Raw genomic sequence first — 27,571 nt, forward strand, 5'->3', positions numbered from 1 at the left:
GCCCCGCCCCCTGCCGGAAGTGGCTGCGGCGGGAGGCGGGGCCCGCTCGCTCGGTCCTTCTGCCGTGCGGGAGCCATGGCGGCCTTTGAGGCGGCGGCGGCGGGGTCCGCGGCTCTGGCTTCGGGCGCCCCGACCGTCCCGACGGCCGCGAGGGGAGCCGCCGCCGCCGCCTCGGGCCCGTGGGGGCCCCCCGGAAGGCTGAGGGGCAGCCGGCCGCGGCCCGCGGCGGCGAGGCAGCAGCCCGCGGGTCCGGCGCCTCCGGCCCGGGAGCTGATCCAGCCGTCGGTGAGCGAGCTGTCGCGGGCCGTGCGGACCAACATCTTGTGCACCGTGCGCGGCTGCGGCAAAATCCTGCCCAACAGCCCGGCGCTCAACATGCACCTGGTCAAGAGCCACCGCCTGCAGGTGAGCTCGCCGCGGAACGGCGCCTCCCCGGGCCTGGCGCTGGGGGGCTCGGGCGCGGGCTGGGGCGTGCGGGGCGGCGCGGCCGGGGTTGCGCCGTGTGTGTGCAGCCTCGCCGGCCGGCGTCCAACCACAAAACGGGCCAAACCGGCCAGGGAGTCCCGGCGGGGCAGAGTGGGAGCTAGCACGCAGGAACGCGCAGTAGGAAAACACTGTGTCATGCCACTCGCTGTCGGGCTCGGACGAGCCAGGACTGCTCGCTCCTGGCTTCGCGGCCCGGGCATTCGACACACGGACCTTGGTAGTTCCAGCAACTTCGTGAGGTCCGTCTCATCCTCCTCCTCACACTGCTGATGAGAAGCCGGTTGCGCAGCCGGACTAGAGCTGGGATTTAAACCTGGTCTAAAGCCCCAGTGCTTTCCACCACACCCACAATACCTCCTTGAGGCCTTTAGGTTCTGCCCGGTTTTTAAAAGGGGGCTGCAGATTTGCCTCGAAGCACCTTCAGTTACACGTTTTCACAGTATTGATAGACTCGGGTTTGCTCAGGAATGAGACGTAAGGGAAATTTCTCCAGGTCTTCTTTTAAAAGGCAACCCGTATGTTAACATGACAGTAGTGTGAACGTCCCTTCCACCCTCTGTAAAATGGGGCAGTGATTTTTAACCTTTAGTGCACATCTGTGGAAAGCTCACTGAAAATCCAGATGTCCGGCCCCACCCTAGACCTGTTAAGTTACAATTTCCCAGTCATTACAATAGGAAGTTTCCTTCCACTTCTTACTCACTTCTCTCTGTGTCAACAGTGACATAATTCCAAAGCACGATACTCAAAGCAGTTTTGTGAATGTAGCTTTTGATGGTCTGAATTGATTCAGGAATAAGTTTGAAATACCTAGCGTGTTGCATGTTCTGTCTGCCCTTCAGGTAAATCCTCCTTGGAGACTTCCTTAGAATCAGGCTTCTGATAAGAATTTAATTTGCCAGGAGGTTCGAGGTTATAGGAGGACAGACATGTTGCCCAGGAGAGGGAATCCCCCTCCCGCACCAGCTGAACAGATGCAACATCGTTCCCCTGTGAAGATGAGGGAGTCCAGTCAGGAAATGTGACTGAGGAGGGCCCTGCAGGTGGGGCTGCAGTTTTCCTCAGAACAGATTCCGTTTCTTCCAGGACCCAAGTGCGGTAACTCTTCAGTGGTCTTCGGGAATGAATGGTCTTCGATCTTGTGTTTTCTCTCTCATACTAAATTTTAACGAAATCCTTCCTTTTCTTTATATTTTAATTCCAGTGGGTGAACTACATGGTTTGTAGGAATTCTACGTCCCTTGGTTCTCTCAACTTGTATACAACGGCCATCACCCACTTTTAGTATCATGTCCTCCCTGAGAAACAACCAGGACACTCTACATCTCTGAGCACAAGAGAAGCTTCCAGTCTGACCAGGACTGTATTGGCCCAAAGATCACTCTAACAAGCGCTTTGTAACAGTTTTAGTGTCCTTTTCTCTGGAATTGCTATCTGGAGCGCTCTCGCTCTCAAGACTTTGTGAAGCATCTGTTCAGCACAAAGATACCATTTACTCTTCAGGACTAGTGTGTTGGCATATAATAGGTTTATTTCTAATTATGTTTTTTAAAATATGTTAAGTTTACGAATATCTGAAGATACCCATACATATACGAAATATACAAACACATGCAATATACAGTGCACATACAAAATATAAAATATAATAGGCTTAAGGAGGAGGAGTAGTTGAAGCAAATACAAATTTTGATAATCAGATCTTTACTGGACTTTTCAAAGCAGCGGTATCCTCCCTTGCTTAGAACCTGTGTGAAGTCATTCTCCCATTTCTAAGCCGGTTTTCAGACACTGATCTCTTGTCTGAAGACAGCACAGTGCACTCAAGATCCCTTTCTGAACTAAAAATGCTGAAGGGAAAAGTGGGCTCTCCTGATTTTCCTTCGTAGATCACTAGGGAGGCCTGTTTCAGGAGGAATTAAAGAAATCTCATCCAGAACCATCATTGTTTTTGGGTTTTTTTCTTGTCAAAGAGGCTCACTTTCCTGCCTTGTTTTGGCTTTCTAACCACAGCACCCAGACCCCCCCGAGCATCTGCTGTATTGGAGGAAAGGGGTTCATTTTCTTTCATGAGCATGACCTATGTGACAAAATAGCCATACCAGTGTGGTGAATCTCTCCTCTCCGTCTGCATTCTGAGGAGAAGGCTCTTGAGTTCAAACATTACTCTTGACACTTGTTTTCAAAGTATTAGAAGGAGGGAAGGAGAAGGAGGAGGCCTGGGGACGAGAGCTGACTGGGAGCTCTTGTGGTTTTGAAAGCTGTTTGGAGAGAATCCAGTATCAATCCAGTGCCTGCCTACTTTCTGCCCTGAAGGTGGTCTGAGTATAGCTGCTTGGCAGATTTGCATAATATTCAGTGGGAATTTTTCCTACTGGTTCTCTTGGTTACAGCTCCTTGCAAAATTTTAGTATCTTTCCTAGTTTTTATTTTTTCTAGGTTATGATAATGTTTTTATCCCCTTCCCCATTAGTTGCTATATGGTCCTTATTTTATTCTAGACTTTCTTCACAAGGTACCCTGCCCACAAACAAATACTCCCTTCTTAATGTAAATAATTAACAAACCCTTCTAAAGGATGGTGGGTAAGAATGGGGATTGAATTGTAAGGTGTAAGGGCATGCTGCCATTTGGTTTTATGCGGGTTCTTATATTTCATCTCCTGTTAGGAAGTTGGAAATGCCCTGTCTATCCTTGCCTACAGGGGGATCCCTGGGGAAATGAAAGCTGGGGATTAAGAGAAAGGAAGAGTAGGAGTAAATGGACATTTCTCAGAGATTCTTTTATTCCTTGTTTGAAAGCAGTGAAGGGGACAGGAGGGCCCTTAAAGAACCTCTTACCCAGCAGCATTTATGTTTTTAAAACCTGGCTTGAAGGATTTTGTATTATGTTCAGTCTGGGGTTTGCTTTTAATGATTAGCAAGGAAGTTGTTTTGTTGTTGTTGTTGTTTAAGAAAAAAAAACAAAACAAAACAAAGGGACGCCTGGGGGGCTCAGTTAAGCGTCTGCCTTCTACTCAGGTCATGATCCCAGGGTCCTGGGATCAAGTCCCGCATCGGGCTCCTTGCTCAGCAGGGAGCCTGCTTCTCCCTCTTCTGCTCCTCTTGCTTGTGCTCTCTCTCGCTATGTCAAATAAATAAATAAAATCTTTAAAAAAAAAAAAAAGGAAAAGAAAGGTTCCAAGTCACTCTATAGGCCATATTGTACAAAGACCTCCAATTTTAAATTTACAATGAGAAGACAACAGAGCGAGCTCATTTTCTTCTTGGATGCTTTCTGTGAAGGCAGTCAGGTGCTGGTGTAGTTATAATGCCTTTTATTCACCCCCACTATTCTTAAAATCCTTCCCTTTTACCCTTTCTCCTTAAAGTGTGTCCTTACTCCTGCTTTTCTCTTCTGTATGTTTACTTTTTTCCATCTTTTTTTATTGTTTCCTCTCAGATCTTTTTTTCCAAATTCTTTTACTTAAAATGTTTCGTAAATATTTTTGAAATGTGTTTTACTTTAAAATGTTTTGTATGTAACGTACCCAAAAAAGGAATGCAAAACATGAAGTATTTTTTGTGTTCTCTTTTTAGTCATGCATACAAAAGATAAAGTACGAAAAGTCTGGTGAATTTTGTTTTTGAACATATATAGAGGATGCCAGAATAGAACATGACTTTCTCACTGCGGTTCATGTGGTACTGTGCCATCCCCATTTCTTATCTCCCCCATCCTCATCTCAGCCATCCTATCTTTTGAGTTTGTTGTCTCAGGACAGGAAGGCCCTGGAACTGGGATGGGGAGATGGTGATGGGGACGGTGAGGAGTTGGCCCTCAGAAAGCAGGAAAGTGAACACTCTCAGGTTGTTGCCATGCCTATAATAAAGGCCACAGGGGGATTGTTGATGTCCTTTACGGCTGTCTTTAGTGGTTCATCCTGGTGCATGATATAGTTTTGGCTTAGATGGCCACATGAACATGTTCAGTATAATGCTCCCAGTTTTTTTTTTTTTTTGAACATTTATTCTGTCCAAACATTCCCAAATACAAGAGAAGATACAAATACATTCCTCTCCTTGAAAAGGTTTGGGGATTTTAAGTAGTTCCATTAGACAAAAGGGGTAAGTAACAGAAAAGAAAGACAATTCAAAGCTATATATATATATAGTAAGGGACTTGAATGTCTCAAGCTAGAGAAATTTGGACTCGGGTAGATTTGGGGTGCCACTAAAAATGTTTGAGTGAGGTAATGACGTAATGAGAGCTATACTTTAGAAAAAGGAATCTGGCAAAGTGAATGGAAAAGAGATTGAAGTTCTAGAAATGAGTTAAGAGGTTAATGATAAAAGTCCAGAGTCAGGATGACTTGAACTAATGATGTAACAGTGAGAAAGGAAAGGTGAGGGAGGTGGTAGAAGACACATAAAGAGAAGTGAATAATTGCCAAAACTCGGAAGCTAGCAAGATGTTCACCAGTAGGTGAATGGATAGATGAACTGTGGTACCTCCAGAGAATGGCATATTACTCAGCACTAAAAAGAAATGAGCTATCAAGCCATGAAATGACATGGAGGAAATTTAGGTCAGGTGCATACTCAATCAAAGAAGCCAATCTGAAAAGTGTACATACTGTATCATTCCAACTATATGACATTCTGGAAAAGGCAAAAAAGATTAGTGGTTGCCAGGGTGAGTTTAAGGGAAAGAATGTTAGGAATAGGTGTAGCACAGAGGATTTTTAGGGCAGTGAAAATAGTGGATATGTGCCATTACACATTTGTCAAAAGCCATAGAATGTACAACAGCAACAATGAACCCTAATATAAGACTTTTGGTTACAATGATGTGCCAGTGCGGGTTCATTGATTGTAACAAACGTACCACTCTGGTGGGGGATAATTGTTAATAGTGGAACAGGCTGTTCATGTTTGGGGAGGGAGAGATATATGAGAACTCTCGGTGCTTTCTACTTAATTTTGCCGTGAACCTAAAACATCTCAGAAAAAAAAAGTTCATTAACTTTTAAAAAGTGAAGTGAACAGGTATTTGAGAACATGATTGGGAGTTTAAAAAGGGATAATAAAAGGCATGCTAGGGCACCTGGGTGGCTCAGTTGGCTAAGTGTCTGCCTTTGGGTCACGGGCTTGTGATCCCGGGGTCCTGGGATCGAGTCCCACATCTGGCTCCCTGCTCTGCGGGCATCCTGCTTCTCCCTCTGCCTCTCTCTCTCTTTCTCTTATGAATAAACAAATAAAATCTTTAAAAATAAATAAAAATTAAAAATTAAAAAAATAAATAAAAGGCATGCTAAGTAGAGTTGAGAGGGTATTAGAAGTGAGCATGAATTTTGTAGCGAACTTGTAGGAAGTTTTGTGGAACATTTGAACAGCCTGGAACATAGAAAGGGGCCATCTCCCTGGCATATCACTAAGAAGAATTTGATAATTATTAGGTGAATGAAGTGATTTCTGAGTCTTCCTTAATATTCTACCCACATTTCGTTTTCTCTTGCTGATAACACTAGATGGAAAAAAAATAGTTAACTGAAAGTATCTCATTAAAAAACGAACAAACAAACGCTAGATGAATTGGTGAATAGGATGAGTTTGGTGATAAGAGACCACATCACTTGTCATTAAAGCTAGCAGCTGCCAGTGTTTTAACAGAAGGGCCTTTCAGTCCAACTTCCACAAGGACAGTATTTAATGTAAAGTACTGGTTTAGATTAGATCATTGGCGTAAAGTTGGTTGGCAAAAAGCAAAAGAAGAAACAAAACTCTCCACAGCAAGTAAGTCAGCAATAATAACTGAGTGATTATGTGATAAGCACTGTTCCAAACCCTGTACATTATTGACTAAATCCCCACAACAGCCCTGAAGTAGATCCTGTTTTGCCTACTTTATAGATAACGAAACCAAGATAGTTCACAAGAAAGTGGCAAGGTAGAGAATTCAAACTATGGCAGTCCACATTCCAGAACCCAAGGGTTTAACCACTATATGAGATGTTCCAAAGCTAGACTGTCCTTTGGGATCATCTGGGGAGATTGAACAACCAAATATGGATCCCTAGTCCCCACCCCAAACTAATGATATCAAAATACCTGGAGTTGGAACCAGACAGAGATTTTTTTTTAAGTGTCTCATGTGATTTTTCACAGGCCCCAGGGTTGAAAACCACTACCCTATGCAGGACTGCCTTTCAAAAAATGCTCTAGAGGGGCGCCTGGGTGGCTCAGTCATTAAGCGTCTGCCTTCGGCTCAGGTCATGATCCCAGGGTCCTGGGATCCAGCCCCGCATTGGGCTCCCTGCTCGGCGGGGGGGCCTGCTTCTCCCTCTCCCCCTCCCCCTGCTTGTGTTCCCTTTCTTGCTGTGTCTCTCTGTGTCAAATAAATAAATAAAATCTTTAAAAAAAAAAAAACTCTACATTTAGCAGGCAATTGCTCTCTTCTTTAAACATTAAGACAATACCAAGAGGTGTACAAAATAGTTTCTGCCCTTAAGAAATTTAGTTGGAGAGACAGGAACTCTAGAAAAAAATGATAATATTTAAAACAGCTTAAGTTTTATTATCTTGGAATTCAAACAGGAAATAGATCTCTACATCTGGGTGGTGGTAAGCAGAACAAGGGAGTGTTTATTGAGAATATGATCTGGGCTCGCTTTATGCTAATCCAATACAAGATAATCCTGAGAGTTAACTATTGTATCTGTCTCAGAAATGAATAAACTGGCTTAGAGAGGTTAAGGCCACACCCCTGATTGGTGGTAGAGGTGGTGTATAGGTCTTTCAGCCCAAGTGCTTCTTCTGCCATCGCAGTCTGCCTTAAGAGAGCCAGGAGAATGTAGGACAAATTGAGCCTTCATAGACGGTGCAACTGGAAATGGGAAGAATGTGAGGCTAAGTTGGGTGGTGTATGAAAAGGGAACAGAAAAAGATACGGTTATAATGGGAGATTGGAGGCATAACACGCCGTTAGGTGATACATACAAATAAGTTTTCAGAAGGTCAAATTTGGTAGAATATTAGAAGAGGAAGGAAAATTATGTAAGAGACCACTTAAATAACCCAAATGAATATGAATATCTAAACAGTAGGATTGTAAAAGGATAGACCAGTGTGGAAGACATGGAGGACTAATTGAATTTGATATGGAAAGATAAATTGTGCTGTGTAAAAATAAAACAAGAACAGCTTCTTTTCCCCTCTAAATGAATGGACACAGACTCAACAAGATCAACATGTTCCTCTCAAGATCCACTGGGAAGGCAAAGGGAAGGAGTCTTAGCCACATGACCATTCATTTCTCACTTCTCCAGAAACATTAATGGTAGAGACGGAAGTGGACATGTTCCAACAGTAATGAATCCTTTCTCATCAGAACACTAGATGCTGTGGCCTGCATGAACAGGGACTTCTACTCCCTCCACTTTGACCTCAGTCTGTACTTTCTAATTGATGACATTATTCTTTCCAGCTTATCTCTTGACTCAGGCAAAAGACCCAGGGGGCAAAGCATCCCTTGATGCTGACCCAAAACTATTCTCTCAAGCGATAGGGACTGCCTTTACACCAGCAAGACCCCGCGCGGTTAACCCCAAAACAGCAACTGACCTGACCTTTACTGCCTGCCTGCACATACCCACCGACCTTTGTCCCACATTTTCCTTACGTAAACCTGAAAGTATTTTCAGCACTTTGGAGATAGTCTTTGAGATGTGAGTCCACTGTCTTCCTGGTGCTGGACTCACTGAAATAAATCCCTTTCTTGTTTCCCCACCACTTGTCTCACTGCCTTTGTGTCAGCGGTGAGTGGCCAGACTTGGTCTGTTTTGGGACCCGCGGAGCCAGGTGCTCTTTTACCCTTGAGCCCTGGTTACATGAGTACATGTCCTGTTGTTTCCAGTGACCTGTCGAGAGGTCCATCCCCACCCCTCCACCCCCGCCACCACCTTCCTTTAGGTCCAGACAGGAATTATACTGGAGGTCATAGGTGTCTCACACCTTTAGTATGTGAGCTCATTGAGGTCACCAAGACAGAGCACTTCAAGCTAAATTAAGTCACCAGTTATTTTAAACTCCCAGCCAAAAATTCAGTCACATACTTAATAACAAAGGATGATGAGGATTATATAAGTTAATATATATAAATGCCTGACACAGTAATAAAAGCTATATACGTACTGGTTACTATAATGATTATTAAATTTCAAACACAGCATGGTGACTCTATTCAAGTTGCTGTATAAAAAGTTACGTCGACTAGCTTCAGCTACTTTAGGGGTTTAAGGATCAGAGAAAGTCATGATGCTAGGAGGAAGGCCTAGACCATAGTCAAAGGAGGTTTTTTTTCAGGGAGGGTGGGATGAAAGGGAAGGGAAGAATTAGGGTGGTACCAAAATCTTGAGCCTGAGAAACTGTGAGTATACCACTTACAAACAGAGAAAGCTGGCTTTAAGGACAGAGATTTTAAGTTTAGAAGGAGGAGTTTTAAAGGAATGGATAGAAGATTTTTTAGCAACATGGGGGGTTTTTTTTGTTTTGAAAAATTTTTACAGATTTATTGAGCTATAATTTAGCTCACCATAACATTTACCCATTTTAAGTGAATAATTTAATTATTTAGTAGATTCACATAGTTGTGTGACCAGCACCACAATCTAATTTTAGAACATTTTTATCTCCCTTAAAAGATCCCTTGTGCCCATCTTTAGTCATTCCTTGTTTCTGGTCCCAGCCAGTTCCACTGGGTTTTTGTTTGTTTGTTTGTTTGTTTAATAATTATTTAAAGTAATTTTTTCTTTTGCAGGATGGTATAGTAAATCCAACAATAAGAAAAGATTTGAAAACTGTACCAAAATTCTACTGTTGTCCAATTGAAGGATGCCCTAGAGGCCCTGACAGACCATTTTCTCAATTTTCTCTCGTAAAACAGGTATTTTATTTGTCTTAAGTATACTTCTCTGAGGATGAAATGCAGGTGATATAAACCTAACGTGCATTCTGTCACTCGCCAAACGTAACTGGAGAACTCTCCAAGAAAGCTGCCTGTGAGAATAGCCACCGAGGAGTCTCCCTGTTGGGGGAAGACGTGAATGAAGTGTAACCAGAGTGAAGGAGACGTGGCTTGTTCTGGAGGAGGAGATGTCCAGAAGAGGGTTTAGAGAGAAAGACAAGAAGAGCGGTTCAGCAGCAAATGAGAAATGTGTACTCCAGATCTCTTGCGTGACTCTGTGTGCCTCCTAGGTCAGAGGAGCAAAGCACAAAGGAAAAGTTCTCCTAAGGAAGGACAAAGCTTCTGAAGTCAGGAAGAGTTCCAGAAGTAGCTGCCTTAGGAGGAGGGAGGGGCCCAGTGAGTGGGGAAAGAGGTCACGTAGGACTGGCAGAGACTGGCAGTTGAAATACTTCCCAGAGGGTTGGCTGGAGGGGTCCTGAGAAAAGCGGGAAGGACTTTTTCCTGCCTGCGGCACTCATTTGTAAAACCTAAATGGCAGGTACTATGAATTGCTTCCAAAGAGGGTCCTCACTTTTCCCAAAGCAGCAGTGACAGGGAGAAGGGGCATGTGATAAACTGCAGTTTGCCTGCTTTTCCTTCTTTTGATGTAGACTGCTCTAGTTTGTCATGCAAAGTCATTGTTAATGCAGGTACGGGGATGGTTTTTGAAATGTTTTGAGCAGATGAGGTTTTCCACTTTCGTCCCTTCTATGTTCTTCCTAGCACTTTATGAAGATGCATGCTGAAAAGAAGCATAAGTGCAGTAAGTGCAGCAATTCCTATGGCACGGAGTGGGACTTGAAAAGGCATGCCGAGGACTGCGGCAAGACCTTCCAGTGCACATGCGGCTGTCCCTACGCCAGCAGAACTGCGTTACAGTCCCATGTCTACCGCACTGGCCACGAGATCCCAGCAGAGCACAGGTAAAGGGGAAGAAGCGGTGGCCCAGGAGTCAGTCGCTGTGGGAAGAATTTCAAATGAAACTTTTGGAAAGCCGTTAGTGCAGAGAGAAAGGAGGAATAACAGAGAAAAAACATGACGTGGAAGAGGGGAGCTTTCGGAAAAGCGAGCAGTACTAGCAAAGGATCCACATCTGTCTAACCCAGTTGTTCTTCCTTATTTCTTCCCAATTGAAAATCCCAACTTCCAGCATTTTCCACCAGAGGGATGTTAGATTGTTGAAGAGTTAAGTTTTATCGTGAAACTGTACCTCATCTTAAAGGTCAAATTTATATTTGGAGTAATAGCTTCCTACTTTAGGAATGGTAAAAGTTGGATTAAATAATCTGTTCACTTCCTCGTGCTTACAGAGCTGAGTGCTAGAGTACTTAGAGGTATGCCCCCTTCCTCCTTCCCTAGTCGCATGTTCCTGCACTTCTGCCCACCATATAGTAGGCCCAGTTCTCAGAGGGGCACAGAAGGATTGATCTCTCCTCACCTGGTGGATTCTGACCTCTGCTCTAGGTGTGGGGAGCAGCATTCGTAAGTAATTGAAGAGACCGCACCAGGGTAGAAGAAAGCTGCGGCCTAAACTCGTTTTTCTCTTTTTACTCTGTCCTTGGTTTCAGGGATCCACCTAGTAAGAAAAGGAAAATGGAGAGCTGCCTGCCCAGCCAGAAGTTGTCCAGTAAGCCCACCGAGTCCTTGAGCACCCAACCAGTTCCAAGACCAGACACTCAAGAACTGGAAACTTCAGATATAAAGCTGGTCGCTTCTTTTGAAGACTCTTGCAGCTCTAATGCCGGAAAGCAGACTCTTACAACACCTCCAAGATACCCTCAGAAGTTGCTTTTACCCAAGCCCAAAGTGGCTCTGGTGAAACTTCCTGTTATGCAGTTTTCTCCCATGCCTGTCTTTGTGCCTACCGCCGACTCCTCGGCCCAGCCTGTGGTGTTGGGTGTCGATCATCAGGGTTCTGCCCCGGGCGCTGTGCACATACTGCCCTTGTCATTCGGAACCCTGATCCTCGGCCTAGATTCAGAGGCTGGCTGTCTTAAGGAAAGTCTCCCTCTTTCAAAAATTGTAAGTCCTGTTGCTATGGAGCCAGTTAGTACAGGTGTTCAAGTGAACTTGGGGAAGAGCCTGTCTAATCCTTTACAAGAACTAGGGAACACATATCAGAAGAACAGCATTTCTTCAATCAACGTACAGACAGAGCTGTCTTACGCCACGCAACCCTTCATACCTTCCACACAGTGGGCTGGGCCTGATTCTTCTGTATCGTCTTGTTCTCAAACAGATTTGACGTTTGGTTCTCAAGTCTCCCTTCCTATCAGTGTTCATACGCAAACGTTTTTGCCCAGTTCTAAGGTGACCTCATCCATAGCTGCTCAGACTGATGCGTTTATAGATGCCTGTTACCAGTCAGGCGGGATCTCCAGAGAAACCCAGACCAGTGGAATGCAAGGTCTGACAGATGACCGAGTACAGATGGACCAAGCTGTTGACATTTTTGGGAGCGTCCATTCACCCTACGGTGTTTCTGCAGACAGCATTATAAGCAGCAGCTTAGTAGCGGAGACCGTCGCTCATGATTTGTTACCTCAGAACCACCCTAAGACTTTACATCAAGATCTTGAGAAATCTGCACCGATTATAAACTTCAGTGCACAGCACAGTATGCTTCCTTCACAGAACATGACAGATAACCAGACCCAAACTATAGATTTATTAAGCGATTTAGAAAACATCTTGTCAAGTAATCTGCCCAGTCAGACACTGGACAATCGTAGTCTTTTGTCTGACACAAATACTGGACCTGACCCCCAGCTCCCATCTGGCCCGACCCAGAATCCCGCAATCGATTTTGATATTGAAGAGTTTTTGTCCGCCTCAAATATCCAGACTCAAACTGAAGAGAGTGAGCTTAACACCATGACCACCGAGCCTGTCTTGGAATCACTGGACATAGAGACCCAAACGGACTTCTTCCTTGCAGACACATCTGCTCAGTCCTATAGTTGTAGGGGAAATTCTAATTTCTTAGGCCTTGAAATGTTTGACACGCAGACACAGACAGACTTAAACTTCTTTTTAGACAGTAGCCCCCACCTGCCTCTGGGAAGTATTCTGAAACACTCCAGCTTTTCCATGAGTACTGATTCATCTGACACAGAGACCCAAACTGAAGGAATCTCTGCTGCTAAAAACATACCTGCTGTAGAGAGCAAAGTTCAGTTGAACAGTACAGAAACACAGACCATGAATTCTGGCTTCGAAACCCTGGGGAGCTTGTTCTTCACCAGCAACGAAACTCAAACAGCCATGGATGACTTTCTTCTGGCCGATTTGGCCTGGAACACAATGGAATCTCAGTTCAGCTCTGTAGAAACCCAGACGTGTGCGGAACTACACACGGTCTCCAACTTCTAAAAATGAAGTCTGAGCGTGCGACGGCGTTTACGATTTCCTTCTGGGTTTGGAAAATGGAGAGCAGGACAACAGTGTTAACACTATTGAATGTAGTTACTGATGCATTTACTTCAATTCTTGGAGGGTCTTTGCCTTTTGTACTTGTAAACATGAAATTTGTGTATAAATGTGAGTGTATTATAAAGTGTAAGATGTTGATCTAAAAATACTGTTTCTGTGTTGCCTACATTTGCCCTGTCATAGTGAGTCTTCCCATCTTAAAAACACAAGTGTATTTCACACCTTTCAAACCCATCTAGCAATTAGCTGAAGCCAAGCTTACCAGGTACTAGGGTACAGACTTTTCAGATCTTCAAAACATTTCAGTGGACATGTGTCTTGCTTAAGTTGCACCTACAATATTTGACAGTGTTTGTTAGAAATTCCTGTTTCCTGATAGTAAATCTAAAGAAATGGGATGCCACACGTCAGATGTAAGTGCCAGCGCTTCGATGGCGTGGGACTCATGCTGCCTGCGATTTCATCTGCTTTGACATCTCACTTTTTTCTGACTTGAAGACAAAGGAGAACTACAGCTGTCTTTAGCTTTTGAGACCATGTAGTCAATGCCGTTCTTCCTCTACATGAACCATTGCTGATACCAACCCAAGTGTACAGTACTTTCCTCACAAGACATGTTGCTGTAAAATTACTGCTTCAAGAAGTAGCGGCAAGCACTTAGTGTAAATAGCGATCCTTCTAGTCTGAGTAACCGTACGTCATTCCAGCCGTGGAAACTCATACTGGAGTGTGCTCTGGGAACATCCCTCCTACTCTCTCCGGTAGGCGAGGGTGGAGCTCCCACAGCTGCTTCTCAAAGTGTACCCGTAGGCTGGATCTGAGTTTTGTCTCTCTAAATGTTAAAAAAAAAAAAAGGGGGGGGGGAAGAGAAAAGGACATCCCCACCTGCTAAATTTCAGTGTAAGTTGATAGGGCAAGTGTGCAATCAACAATTATTCTAAAGTGAATCTTCTCATCCACTTCTCATCTTTTCCTTGAATAAGGAAAGACATTGGCCTAGCAAGGATGTTATTTGTGCCTTGAGGATAGCAAGTATAGAACAGATCCTCCTAAAATAAGGTATTCTGCATTTTGTTGCTTTATTTGTTTAGATGGCAATACCAGTCTTCAAGGAAAAGGAGGTGAAGACCAGTTATTTCAGTAATCAAGAACATCCATGTTTTTAGATGGGAGCATGGTCATATATGCCTTGGAGGTTTACTGTATTTAGGATTGTTGTCCAACTTTCAGTCAAGGAAAAATCGGTGCAACCAGTACGTTTTCTAAGTTTATTAAGAAAAAGTTCCTTCTGTGGCACATGCTTATGCTGCTGAAGGCAAAATCCTCAAAATAAAACCTAAGGAGTGGACTAATAGCCCCAAGTACATAGATGATGTTACTACTAATTCCTATCCCATAGAAGAATAGTTGGTAGTGAATAAATAACATATCCTGGAGAGATGAACCCAACCTGGTAGATAAGAGTTTGCTTTGGTCACAGTGGCCTATGACTATGGGTTTCAAAACAAATATAAAGCCTTAACTTAGAATTTAATTGTTTTAGAATCGTCACTGCCTTAATGTTCAAACATTGATTTCAGTTCTCCCAGTAAAGGAGAAGTGCATGTTTGTTTATGGCTTTTTTGTAAATATAAATGCAGTGATCTTTGGCTTTAAAAAAATTTGTTTCTGTGAAAATGTTTGATAATCCAGCCAATAGAGTTATTTACAGAACAGTTGAGCATGTCATAGTTCTTCATGTACAAGAACTGTTCCCTCCCAAAACCTTAGTTACCTGAATTGTCCTAAGATTATTCGTAAAAACTGAAATTCGGTGATTAAAGAGAAGTGAGAATTCTACCTTTTTTTGTGAATTCTTTGACGTACTCATAATGTGACCTATTTTGTTGCCTTGACTTTTCACAAACCCATCATCTTCTGATAGTCACAGGATGGAATGGTTGTACCTAGTTATTTTCATTACTGTTTTACCTTTGTTCATGAAACTATACTAATAATTTTCCTAGTAGAAGAAAATGAAAAGACACTCCATTACTAAATTTTCTATTTTGATGTGGAGTTTTTGATAAAAGCTATTCACCTTACAGTTTTGAGTTTTTGAAGAATTTCGAAGGCAATTACTCCAACTCATGCATTTGCCAAAGGTGACATGCATCATTTTGTAACGGGGTCCCTTTTATCTTTGTAAATAATGTAATTCTAGGTTACGAGCAAAAGTAAGAGGGTTAGAATATGAGTAGTTCTTTGCTCAGTCACTAATTTGCAAAAAGCCCAATCTGTATTTCTGATTCCTTGATATAAAGGGGAAATAAAAACAAAATTTCTGTAGACTTACCTGAAAGATGCTCAGTAAGGTTTGAAGCTTCTTTTGAACAGAAGAAAGTGTATCCATGTCAGTCTAGTTGTGAAGTTGTTTTATTAGTAGTGGCAAATGGACAGGGTGATACTTTCAAGTGATACTTTCAAGTAATCCTTTATGGCCTCAGTTTTAGAAGGTTTACCTTAATTCCAATCCAAACCTCACCAAAACCTGCCATCTAATATTGACTCTTAAGGAGCATTTACTCCGCTTTATTTCAAGCAGTGCTCCTCACTCGGGTTGTCGGAAGCCTCTTAAAAGAGGAGGAGAAATGTGTACCTTTGGGGATTTAGGGACGAAAGCTTTGAAGTCTCAAGTATTCATGCAGTTTAATTTTCCTTACATTTCACAACAGATGTGTGTATTCGCATTGGAAGTGCGTTAAGTGTCGCTGATCAGATTTGGCTCTGGGAAAGAGCATGTCTGTCTTCTGGCTTCATACTCCCAACATCTAAAAAACTGTTAAATGACATGGATTTTCATCTAGTTTCTTCATCAAGATGTTGGCTAGTATAATGTTGTTACCACCAAGAAGATGGTCAAGTAAATACGCTTGTGTTGCAGTGTTCCAATCCAAAGGGTTCTCTCAGTTGTGTCAACAGTATTGATCGACCCTGAGGTATTAGCTTACATATCAGGAGAGGTAGGCTAAAGATGAAGGGGATTCCCAGGTTGTCAGTGTTCTCAAACTAACAGCTGTTGCACTACATTTAATAACGTGTGTGTGAAAGGAGCAAATGCCCAAACCACGTGAATAAATTCAAGCATTGTCTATAACACTTAAAGAGTACCAATATTCATTCCTTTCAACAAACTTCAGAAAAAAAAAACTAAATTTTATACTGCCTTACTAATAACAAAATACACACATTTGTAACTCTTCTAAGTCCACAAAGTCAAAATAGTGAAGGTTGGCATAGCAGAAACTTACTGCTGAGGCCCTGCCACAGACTTTCGGTATGTGACTGTCAGGAAAGTTAATGTTAGGGGACAGAATGCTACAAAAAAGAAACAAAATAATTGTAAAAAATATTTGAGAAAATGAAATTTTTTTGAAAAATATATCTCCATGGTGACTTTGTTATTCTCAAAAGTAAATATGTCATTTCAACGTGAACAAAGCTTTTTGTTTTTGTCATAAAGGCATGAGCTTCTTCGCCTGATATCTGTCAGTAAGACCTTGTTCCAAGCGTGGCATCTTTTACTGCTTTTGCTTGCAGCTTTTTTACTCTTTGCTTTCTGGTGATCCATTGCTTTTTCCATATCCTTGTTTGGTTTTATGATTGCCTCTCAAACATGTTGCTGTTTAGGACTGAATTTGAAAGTCATCCCCCTCTACTTTATCTTCTTTTTCCTGTGCTGTAACGAGAAATTTAGTGACTTCAGAAAATGTAGAGCTTGTGCTGCAATAAAAACTTGGCAGAAGTCAAATGCATCTTAATTAAGTAATCACAAAGGGTATTTAACCTTCCAATGCACCGCAATAACACCTCCCTATTTAAAGTGAGCCTTCAGAAATTAAGATTTTATAGTACATTTTTTTTAAAGATTTATTTATTTACTTTAGAGAGAGAGTGTGCGCTAGCGTCGGGGGAAGGAGGACACAGAGGGAGAGGGAGACAAGCAGACTCTGCTGAGCCCTACACAAGGTTTGATCCCGGGACCCCGAGGTCATGACCCCAAGCCGAAATCAAGAGTCAGACTGACTGAGCCACCCAGGCGCCCCTTAAAGTACACTTTTAAGAAACCATCCAAACTTAAGCCAACTATGCTTTCGGGATTATTTATATTGGCTTATTTCAGTTCATGGGAACAATTTTTGTTTAGCTGTATTTGAGAGTCTAGTGCTATTAATTGCAAATTGCTGTCTATTTGTTCTTTTTTACCTTTTTGGTAAGATGTGTTCTACTTTAAAACCATTTAAATCACTGTTTTCTAACGAGATATGTGCCTAAATAGTAAGTCTTCAGATTTAATGTTCTCTAGCTACCATAAGGATCTCTCTGACTTTCCATTTTCCTGAAGTTACATGAGAGAAATCAGTCAGGAATGAAACGAAACATTCATAGAGCCATGAACAGTATCAGAACTGGCGGTATTTATCCCGAATTAAATGTTTGATTTCTAGTTTTCTTCAGAATACATGCAGACTAAAATAAAATTGCTAACAGTCCTGTGGTACTAAAAATATGACTAGTTCATGGTATGTTTTCAAGTGAACAGTCATAAGCAGAGAAATTGTTTCATTTAAAAAAAAAATACACGGGGAAGAAAGGTTTATAGTTTGAGCTAAATCGGGAACAAGGACTATTTTCATATATATGTGTGATGTTATCAATTTGCCAGTGGCTACTAAGGAGTGATATACGCAGTGTTGGCCACCTCTTAATATTCACGCTGATTTGGCATAAGCAGTGAATGTTGAGAGTAGGGAATTCTGAACAATGGCATTACATGTAAATACATCAACTTAACATCATGGAATTTTCTTGAAAACCTTGCCAAAGCAATAATGCACATTCTCAAAACACAAATATGGGAATATTGACAGCTTTTCTGGGCACTGGCTAAGTGGGCCTACTGTCATTATGAGATGGTCTCAGAGAAAAAGCAGGCTTGTGGTCGCTTCCTTGTGGGGGTAACCTGGGTAGGTACCACCAGAAGACCTTGAAGGACCAAGACAAAACTGAGAGCACCAGGGGGCTTTAGATCCAGAACACCTGTGCTTTGCAGGATGCGGCAAGCCAGACATCGCCCACTTTTCCTTTGTCCCTGTGCCAAGGCTTGTGCTTTGTAAGGAAAACTGTCAGAGAAGCTGCAAACACAGGCATTGGATTCCCTAAAGCATTGGTTCTCCACTGGGCTGATTTTGCCCTTGTGGCACTTGGTAATGTCTGGAGGCATTCTCGATTCTCACAACTGAGGGAGACTATTGGCATCGAGTGGATAGAGGCCAGAGATGCTGGCTAAATATCCTAGTCTGTACAAAACAGTCCCTACAAAGAATTATCCAGGCCTGGGACAAAGAAAGGAGAAAATGATCCTTGACACTCATGCATTTGCTCAGGATAAAGAGAATAATACCCAGAAGGGGCTTAGAACTCTTAGAACAGTGCCTTGTAAATTCAAAGGAATTACCGCATTGTGTGGCTGGTAGTAGAGCTTGGGGCAGAGCTTAGTCTGGACACCAAAAGAATGGCACTGAGTCTCCTGGCACCAGCGTCCCAGTGAGCTTGGCAGACAATGGTAGAGTATTCCCTGGGGTACCAGTGACTGCCCTGATATGCCCTTGGTCATAGCCACAGGAGCCCCTCTGTTTATTTCCCACCTTGATCTTCAGTAGCCCCTAAAGTGCAGCACCAAAGTTGCACTGGACCCAAACCCAGACACCCCAAAAAGCCCCAGATATGAGGCCTCCAGTCGTGCAGCTTGGCCTGGGCCAGCTGGGGATACCCAGAGAGATGGGCTAGGATTCTGTGGTCTCTCTGGGTCCTGAAGCTCATAAATGTGGAGGAAGGGAGAGTGAAAGGCAATTTGATTCTGGGTTCCAACCATTTTATAGCATGGTCCTTGAGGTACAGGTAAATTTCACAAAAGGGGGCCATGTCCAGAATAAAAAGAATAATGCTAAAAATTAGGGAAAGTCTCCCTGAGTAACCAAAGTCCTATGTACTTGTCCAAGTGTAGCCTGGCCTTATTCTGAATTAAAGTCTTCCCCTTGCCCTTCAAAAGTGCCACCCCTTCATCTCTGTCAGAAAACATTCTGTCTGTCCAGGTTCCCTGCCCCTCCAGGCCCTCCCTTGCCTCACCCAGATCCTCAGCAGCATCCCCAGGCCTCAACCCGGCCTCACCCAGGTGACCTCGGGCCCTGCAGGAGCCCTGTGTCAGGTGCTGCCACAGTTCCACGTGGTGATTTTTAAAGTTTTGAGAAAAATAGGAGTTTGGAAAGTTTGATTAATGAGACATCCAAAACTAATAGCATGAGGTTCAGGTGAAACACAGCCCTCCATGCTTGGTTTAGAGAGGACTAGAGGATCCAAAACCCAACTAAGACCATTACCCTGAGATAGGAAGAGGGCTGTTGCCATCATTAGAACATGCTTAACACCCTTAAGTGGCATGATTTCCCCTGAAAGTTTTGTTGGTGACCTAGAACCCTAATGGGGACTGCATTCTATTAGACATTTTTCCTTTATCTAGACTTGGACATCAAAGACCAGTCTGGACATCCTGATTTAATCTGAATGGAAACAGGCAAAACCTGGAGTGATTTTATCCACAGAAAACAAGCTAAACCCAGGCTAATGCAAATAAGATCCCAGAAGGGCTTAATCAGGTTAATTGAAAAATTACCTAAAGAGATGCCAAATGCAAAACACTCATTTATTCATAGAGGAATCTCTTAGTCAATATTTTGCTGGCCAAACTAAGTATTTGCTCAAAAAGAAGAATACTACACATCTTTAAATTTGGGACCTTCCTTTGTTCAGACCGGCCCTCCTCTTAATTCTAAATCATTATGTTTGCTCCAAAATCTATAGAATTTATAACCCTTATCTCAACAAAAGAGTTTTTCTTAAGAAAGAAATATTCTGGGGACGCCTAGGTGGCTCAGTCGGTTAACTGTCTGCCTTTGGCTCAGGACATGATCCCAGGGTCCTGAGATAAAGCCCCACATAGGGCTCCTTGCTCAGCAAGGAGTCTGCTTCTCCCTCTCCCTCACCCTCTCCCTCTGCCTCCCTCACCCTGTTTGTGCTATTTCTCTCTCTCTCTCTCTGTGTCAAATAAATAAATAAAATTTTTAAAAAATTTTTTGTTTTGGGTGCCTGGGTGGCTCAGATGGTTAAGCATCTGCCTTTGGCTCAGGTCAGGATCCCAGGGTCCTGGGATCGAGTCCCGCATGGGGCTCCCTGCTCAGTCGGGAGCCTGCCTCTCTCTCTCTCTCTCTCTCTCTCTCTCTCTCTGTCTCTTATGAATAAATAAAATCTTTAAAAAAAATTTTTTTTGTTTTAACTTAGTGTTTTCAGACTGCCTCAAGATCTCAAAATGTAAGCACCCCTGGGCTGAGTTGGTGGGCTCTATCCCTGGCTCATGCTGGTAGATGCGCTTCCCTCCTAATCAGCACTCTTGCCTGTTTTACATACTGAGCTTAGTCATGATCTTGCTGTTTTTTAGAGGGGGCTTGAAGAACCACTGACTTAGGTGGGCAGGCTAGAGCTGGAGGGTCCTCACAGAGCACAAGATCCAACACCTCATGCTCCAGACACTGGGAAATCAGAGTTTCTTGGGGGCAAAATCCAGATGGTTTGTTCATTCAGAGAAGAGGTGGGCAGAACCTAAATTGTTTCTAGACTATAAAAAAGTGTCCAACCTCAGTAGGCAAAATACACCTTTTAATGACAGTTGTACTATAACCATTTCTGCATTTCTGGTGTTTTGTAAATAGAAATCACAAAACAATAAAAAACCTAAACGGAGAGAAAAGGCATTACAAAGACCAATTGTGAAAAGCAGATGTTTACAAATACAGTCATATAATCTGTCTACCCATCATTTAGGGGACAGAAAGTCCAGAGTTCAAGTACAACCTACCTTAAGCAAATGCAAACTATGTAATTACAGAGCAGCTAAATGGTTATTCATATTACAAAATGGTTTTTCAGAGCATTTCTCTACATAGCATTGTCACTTGGCACTTAAAATATAACTCATTTACAAATGTTTAATTTATATACAACTTCAGGAAATACGCATTGGGGTAAAATGAGGGAAGAAGGCGGACAGAAGGGAGAAAGTAACAGCCCTATTCTGTAAGAGTCTGTCTGGGGTTGTGAGTTCCCAAATATTAGATGCAAGGTAAGCCTGGAGGAAGCATGTGGGGTGATAATTATAATCACAGTGACATTTTTTTTCAAATAATTATTCTTAACCTGCTTCCCAAGATGGGCTTTATAGATCTGTGGCTAAAACTTTTGCAGACATGGAGACTAGCACGAGGCTATAACATAAGTATATGAAAACCCTGGGATACGCAGCATGGAGTGGATATGATATATCCATGGATATAAGGATATGACACCTTGGACACAAGGATATTTATTTGGACACAGGCTGGAGTTACCTATTAAAGCAATGTTCCAGATCTTTGTTGCAAGAGAAAATAAATCAACAGATAGATACTTGCCTGGTTCAAAAGATCAGGAAACAATTTGGTCTAAACAAGCCCTTACACTCAGGTTAAGGCATGGGGGTGGGGCAGCAAGAGCCCCTGCCAGTTAGCTCGGGGCTGCCGTGGGCATCACTGAGGGAGGCCCTTCAGAGTCCCCACCATCCACTTGGCTTCTAAGGGGAGTAGAGAGATAAGGCAGGCAGAGGCTGAGACTGGCATTACCAGTTTGCATTTTGTAAATGGCTGAGCAACAGAAGCAGGTGACACATAAATATGGGGGGTTTGAGAATAAATCAAAACCCCTACCATGAGGTTCAATTTCCTCTGGTTCTACTGCAAAAAAAGGACAAGGGAAGGGCGGGTGGGTGGGAAGAGTATGGCAGAAGAGAAGAAAGGAAGAAAGGCTGGGATGGGGTGGGAGAGAGAGACAGGGAGAGGATGAATGAATTCAAACAGTGCTTATTCCCAGGGAATTCTATTATAGCAACTCAGAGCAGTCTGTGAGTGGAGACAGGAATAACAACTCTGCTCACGGTGAGGGATGGCAAGAGAGTTCTCGGGAACACTTTGGTCTCCAAATTTTGGGGCCTGTGTTCCTGCTTGGCCTCCGTGAGAATGCGCTTTTGGGTGTTGACGGGAGGTCTTGGCTCCCTGGCTTTGAATTTGGCTTTGTAGTTTTGCACTCCGTGTTTCTGCAAAAGCTGCACAGTGGCGAGATAGCGCACATTGCTGGGGTTGGGAGGGCACATCGGGTTTTTCTCAGGCAGGAGCGACCAGTGTAGGCAGCACCGCTCCGGATCGGCCAGCAGGGATGTCGGGGCCACCCGGGGAGGGAAAGGCAGTGCGTCATTGCCCTTGGGGTGCTTGGCCAGCTCAATGGGTCTCTTTTCACCTTTCCCGTCAACTGTTTTCAATCCATATGCACAAGCCACACACTCATCCTTTTCCACACTCAGCACCTTCTCTTCCGGCTGCAAGAAGAAGTTCTTACTCTTCTTACCCAGAACATCCAAGCCGTTTGGGGGTGAAGCCTTCAGGGGAGGTAGAACTAAAAGGGCCCTGGAAGTCAAGGAGTCTGAGATGGAGGGACCTCTGCTGGGGCTTCTGGAGTCCTTGCCCCTAAGAGCCTCAGGGGTGGCCCAGTCTTCCTTGCACCAAATAAACTCCTTTATTTGCAGATTTTTTTTCTCTCCCTGACCATAGGGGGGAAAGCAGATCTTGCTAATCTCCCTGGAGGCAGCGGTGGGGCCCGGAGGGGTCCCCTGAGTCTGGGAGGGGCTGCCTTGATCCTTCTCCGGACCCACCTCAGCCGGAGCCCCCAACCCCAACTTCTCCGCCTGGGCCTGAGGCCTGGCCTCAGCGCTCCCTTGGGAGAGACTGCCACAGAGTAAGCAGCTGCTGGTACTTTCTCCCACCCTCGCCTTTTTAAGCTTCTTCCTGGGCCAGATGCAGGCAGTTGGAGAAGTCCTTCCCCAGCCTTGGACCTGCAAATAAAGCAGCATGTTACTCCCGGCAGAGCTGCTCAAACTCTAGCTGGCCAGCTGTGGCCACACCCCCATTTTGGCCATCCTATCTGAACCGATATATTTCTTAAAATTGACTCACCTTTTTTTTGTTTAATCTTAACACTATTTTAGCCTCATACTAAGTAATAACATTTGTAACAGTATTTGTTAATCTGAAATACTAGCAACTGGATTTAATACTAAAAGACTAAGCAAAAATATCTGTACGTGGCCATCTTGATGTGCTGACTCTATATGTTTTCAGATAAACATCAAAATAAAGTCAGGACTCTTAAAATAAAATCAGAACTGTTTGTACTTGTCTCCCTACCAGGCTCTCTCAGACCACCAGGCTCTGTTAACCAAACCCCAGGAGACTGCTGTGTGGAGGGGCTGGAGGGAGAGACGATGAGCAGAGGCAGGTCCCGGAGTCAGGGTACTCCCCAGCACCCCTGCACCACCCGCCCCCAACCCCCACAGTCCGTCCATGCCCAGAGTCCCCTGGCTGGAGCTTGCCACAAATGTCACCGTTAAATAGAGTTGCCAGATAAAAATCAGGACCACATCTGAGACATACTTAACACTAAACATATTAGGTACTGTTTACCAAAATTCAAATTTAACCGGGCATCCTGTATCTTCATTTGCTAAATCTGGCAAACTTATGTGTAAAAAAAAAAAAAGCAAACATAGTTTCCATGCTTTTACTAAGTTCCAGGCACTGAGCTAAGGATCCATTGGCATTGGCATTGGTTCATTTAACCCACGCCACGGCACTATAATTCAGGTATTCTGATGCCCAGTATACAGAGGTGGAAACTGCCGTTCCAAACGTTATCACAGCCAATGGCAAGTTCTGCCACATTCAGAAGGTCTGTGCATTCCCACGCAGGGGACAAGGAGAGGCTGTGAGGAGCCAGCCTTGGTCATCTTGCACAAAAACTTCCCTTTATCATCGTTCCCTCCTGACCTCTGCACCCTCTCGCTGCATGTGCTCAGCTCCCCAAATTCCGAAGTGTGAAGCATCACTTTTTCTTTCTTTCTTTTTTTTTTTAAAGTTTTATTTATTTATTTGACAGAGAGAGCTCAAGTAGGCAGAGCAGTAGATAGAGGGAGAGGGAGAAGCAGGCTCCCCACTGAGCAGGGAGCCCGATGCGGGGCTCCATCCCAGGACCCTGGGATCATGACCTGAGCTGAAGGCAGAGGTTTAACCAACTGAGCCACCCAGGCGTCCCGAAGCATCACTTTTTCAAAAAGTCTAGTAAGTGCCTGACACTGAATCAGGCGTTCCTGTCCTCCTCGTACAGCCCTCTGGCCAGAATTTACAGATGAGGAGTTTGGAGCAACGGGACAGGAGCCCTCCCCGAGGTTAACTGCCTGTAAGTGGTGAATTTGAACCTGACCTTTCTTATTCCGAAGTCCTAGCCCTTACCAAAGCCGTGCTGATACCTCAAATATATTCCAACCAAAAAACCCCATTTTCTTTTGCATAGTTAAGTCCTAATTCTTAGATGGCAATTATATATGAGGGCTGTAAGGTCGCTGCCCTGAGCTGCACTCTTGAGACAGCCTAAGGACAACTCTCCCAGCCTACTCTTCTGGCTTCTGTTCTGGAACCCTGTCCCTTCATGTGCTGCTGAGTTGGCACTGGGTCTTCAAGAGGACCATATTGCTTGCTTCAGACCTCACTGCTCTCGACCCTGACTTCCCAGGTGACTTTCCAGCTTTTGCAGGGAAGGGTCCCAGCACATTAGCTAACAGATCCTCAGGCTAACTGGTCTCTCTATCGAAGGTGGTTTCAGCTGGAATGAGACAAGTCCCACACCCCCATACACCCCTCCTGAACCCTCCCCACCATCCTCCTCCAGCCAGACAAGGGGGATTTGTCTCCTGGCTAGGCTTATGTAGCATGCCAACTTTTACTCAGCTGGATACTTATTGAGGCAAACCTAAATTCTGGGACTTTAATCTTTCTACAGATGTTTACAGATGTTCTATTTAATCTATTAAACAGGTGCATCTGATGAATCAGCAAATGTTCTCTACTTGCTTGACCCTAAGAGTCATCTGAGCTGCTGCCTAAAAATCCAGATTCCTGAGCCCCACAGCAACCTACTAAGCCAATACTCACAAGATGGACCTGGGCGGGTGGTTTTAAAAACACCCCAGGTGAGCCTTGGGTTGAAGCTGCTCCAGAGGATCTATAGAGGATAGGGTGTTCAGGTGGCCTGGCAGGGGATCCAAGTCCAGAGATGGGGGTCAATGACACCTGGGTCTTTGGATTCTCACAGGTGGGCTGTCACAGGTAAGCTAAATGTTGGTTGGGTTGGTCTGGGTCAAAAATGTACAGCCCTGAGGCACCCCATCCTGAGAGGTCCCTTGGCTCTGCAAACATAGGCAACTCTCACTAATTGCTGCCAGCAAAGTGTTCTCTGTCCTCATTTAAATGCTGGCCCACGGGTCCCTGGCACCCATACAGGAAGTATCAAAGGGACACAAGCCAGGGCCGGAAGCTGGCTTTGGTGGGACAGGCCTCTGACACCCCTCCTGGGACAAGGCCGCCTGAGAAGCCAGGGAGGGCTGGTGCGCAGGGAGTGAAGAGCAATGGGCAGCAGGAAGGAGGAGGTGGTGTGGCATGATCATCCTCAACAGACTGTGACAGGCAAACATACTCTCAGCATGGGGCACATGTGGCATTTCTTCCAATTGATAGAAAATCTTTTCCAACAGCCCTTGGATAGACACAGTTCAAAGTCATGACTTTCAATAGTAAACTGAACCTTCTAAATTGGAAAGTTTCCAATCCTCAAACAGAACTGTCTGTAACCCTGCCTTAGTGGGCATGAGCCTGTGTGTACACCAGGTGGGGGTGGGGCGGTGCCACAGAGAGAGTACAAGAGGAGGGTCCTGAAGACACGACTCCTTCTTCAACTGTCAAGTGGACTTGGGGGAGTGGCTCTGCCACGTCTTGGCCTCAGTTTCCATATTTATAAAATAAACCAATTAGATCAGGATTCCTCAACCTCAACACTACTGACATTTAGGGCATGTTATGGATTGCATCAGTGTGTTCCCCCAAATTCCTCTGTTGAAGCCCGAATCCCCAAAGCGATAGTATTTGGAGGTGGGGCCTTTGGAGGTTATTAGGGTTAATGAAGTCAAGAGGGTGGGGCCCTCAAAATGGGATTAGTGCCCTTATAAGAGGATCTGAGAGATCTACTTGCACCACGAAGGAGGGTCTTGTGAGCACAAAACAGGAGGAGGTTCCCCCACCAGAACCCAACCATGCTGGCACCCTGATCTCGGATATCCACCCTCCAGACTGTGAGAAATAAATGTCTGTTGCGTATGCCCCCAGTCTATGGTATTCTGTTATAGCAGCCCCGAACTAAGACCGGGCTGGGTCATTCCTTGTGGTGGGGGCCGTTCTGGGCGCTGTAGGATGTGGAGCAGCACCTCTGGCCTCCACCCAGTAGATGCCAGTAACACCCCCTTCCCCTCACCCCCAGTTGCGTGACATTGCCAAGCATCACCTAAGAATCACTGCATTAGACCAAATTTCCTTACAGTTCTAAATTTAGGATTCCATTATCGATTCCAAGAATTGTTTAAGAATAAACCCCTGGGGTTCTGAGTCGAACCACTAGGACAGAAATCCCAGGTCTCTTGGGGAGCTTAGCACAGCAGTTAAGGAGCTTGGGTTCTGGAGTCCAGGCAGAGCTGGATTCAAGCCCTGCCTTGGCCTCCGGCTGGGTGATGTTTGGCACACTCTTTCACCTTTTGGGTGCCTCGTTTTCCTTGTCTGAAAACTGAGGCTGTTCATAATACCTGCCTCATAGGGCTGTTGAGAGGTTGAATGAATTGATGTATGTGAAGCATTTAGTCCTGTGCTTGCCAACGCTAACTGGCCAAAAATACCCAATGAAAGGTACTTATATTTTACCTCTGTTCCTAAGTTTTCTGTATTTCATTGCTTATACATCTTTAGTAATAACTATTTTTGGCAAAAGTAAAAGGAAAGGCTCACATCAAAACACAGACACATGAGGCACCTCAGTCAAGGAGATACTCACAGCTTCTTCCCATCCAGTTCCGATGACAAATTCGCTGGCCCTTTTATCTTGTTCAAGCGTAATGTCACTGATATTGAGAAGACAACAAACATGATTCTTTTCACTTCTTTCATCTGGGCAAGTATAGGTTAATTCCGTTTCTTCTGGGCTTTGAATTTCCTTATTTTCACTATTTTCTAACTCAGTCTCATTTTTCTGACAGAGATCCATTACTGTGATTGTGGCTAAAGGTTTTTAACATCTTCTTCCTGTAGCATGAAATGCGGGCTGAACTTAGTTTGTAATACTCATTTCTTAAAAACTGAATCAATAACTTGGGCAAAATAACATCAAGACACATTCCAGAACAGACTGGAAGAAATATTACAAAACCATCCATTGCCGGATATTGATGTAATAAAAGATACGGCTAATCGGAAAGACTAATGGATTTAATTAAAGAGCAAATTTGGGATTGAAGAAAAGAGATAGGAGGATGTCAGCAGAGGCTCTATCCCTCATCATGGGGTAGAGTGCGGCAAGGAATGTAGGTTTAAGCACCCCTGCTGTCCATTCCAAAAAAGTC

The 27,571-nt window shown here is 44.1% G+C and overlaps 2 protein-coding genes across 4 annotated transcripts; one reads left to right on the plus strand and one right to left on the minus strand.

Annotated features, from left to right (window-relative positions):
• The first annotated feature begins 72 nt into the window (after positions 1-72).
• ATMIN (ATM interactor) lies at positions 73-13,046 on the plus strand. 2 transcript variants are annotated; one of them, XM_021705701.1, is made up of 4 exons: positions 73-405; positions 9,283-9,408; positions 10,192-10,391; positions 11,037-13,046. In XM_021705701.1, the coding sequence occupies exons 1-4, from the start codon at positions 76-78 to the stop codon at positions 12,838-12,840; spliced, it is 2,460 nt and encodes an 819-aa protein (XP_021561376.1). In that variant the 5' UTR covers positions 73-75; the 3' UTR covers positions 12,841-13,046. The 2 variants fall into 2 exon arrangements, with proteins under 2 accessions (XP_021561376.1, XP_021561377.1); XM_021705702.1 differs by lacking the exon at positions 9,283-9,408.
• A 3,548-nt stretch (positions 13,047-16,594) lies between these two features.
• On the minus strand, positions 16,595-27,216 carry C16H16orf46 (chromosome 16 C16orf46 homolog). Of its 2 annotated transcripts, XM_021705700.2 has the most exons (3): positions 27,007-27,216; positions 21,962-22,912; positions 16,595-16,618 (listed from the first exon to the last, which is right to left on the minus strand). In XM_021705700.2, exons 1-3 carry the CDS (start codon positions 27,214-27,216, stop codon positions 16,595-16,597), a joined length of 1,185 nt encoding a protein of 394 aa, XP_021561375.1. The 2 variants fall into 2 exon arrangements, with proteins under 2 accessions (XP_021561375.1, XP_021561374.1); XM_021705699.1 differs by lacking the exon at positions 16,595-16,618 and having other exon boundaries at positions 21,917-22,912.
• Positions 27,217-27,571: the final 355 nt, after the last annotated feature.

Source organism: Neomonachus schauinslandi, chromosome 16 (assembly GCF_002201575.2).
Source record: "Neomonachus schauinslandi chromosome 16, ASM220157v2, whole genome shotgun sequence".
In the NCBI taxonomy this organism is placed as follows: Eukaryota; Metazoa; Chordata; class Mammalia; order Carnivora; family Phocidae; genus Neomonachus; species Neomonachus schauinslandi.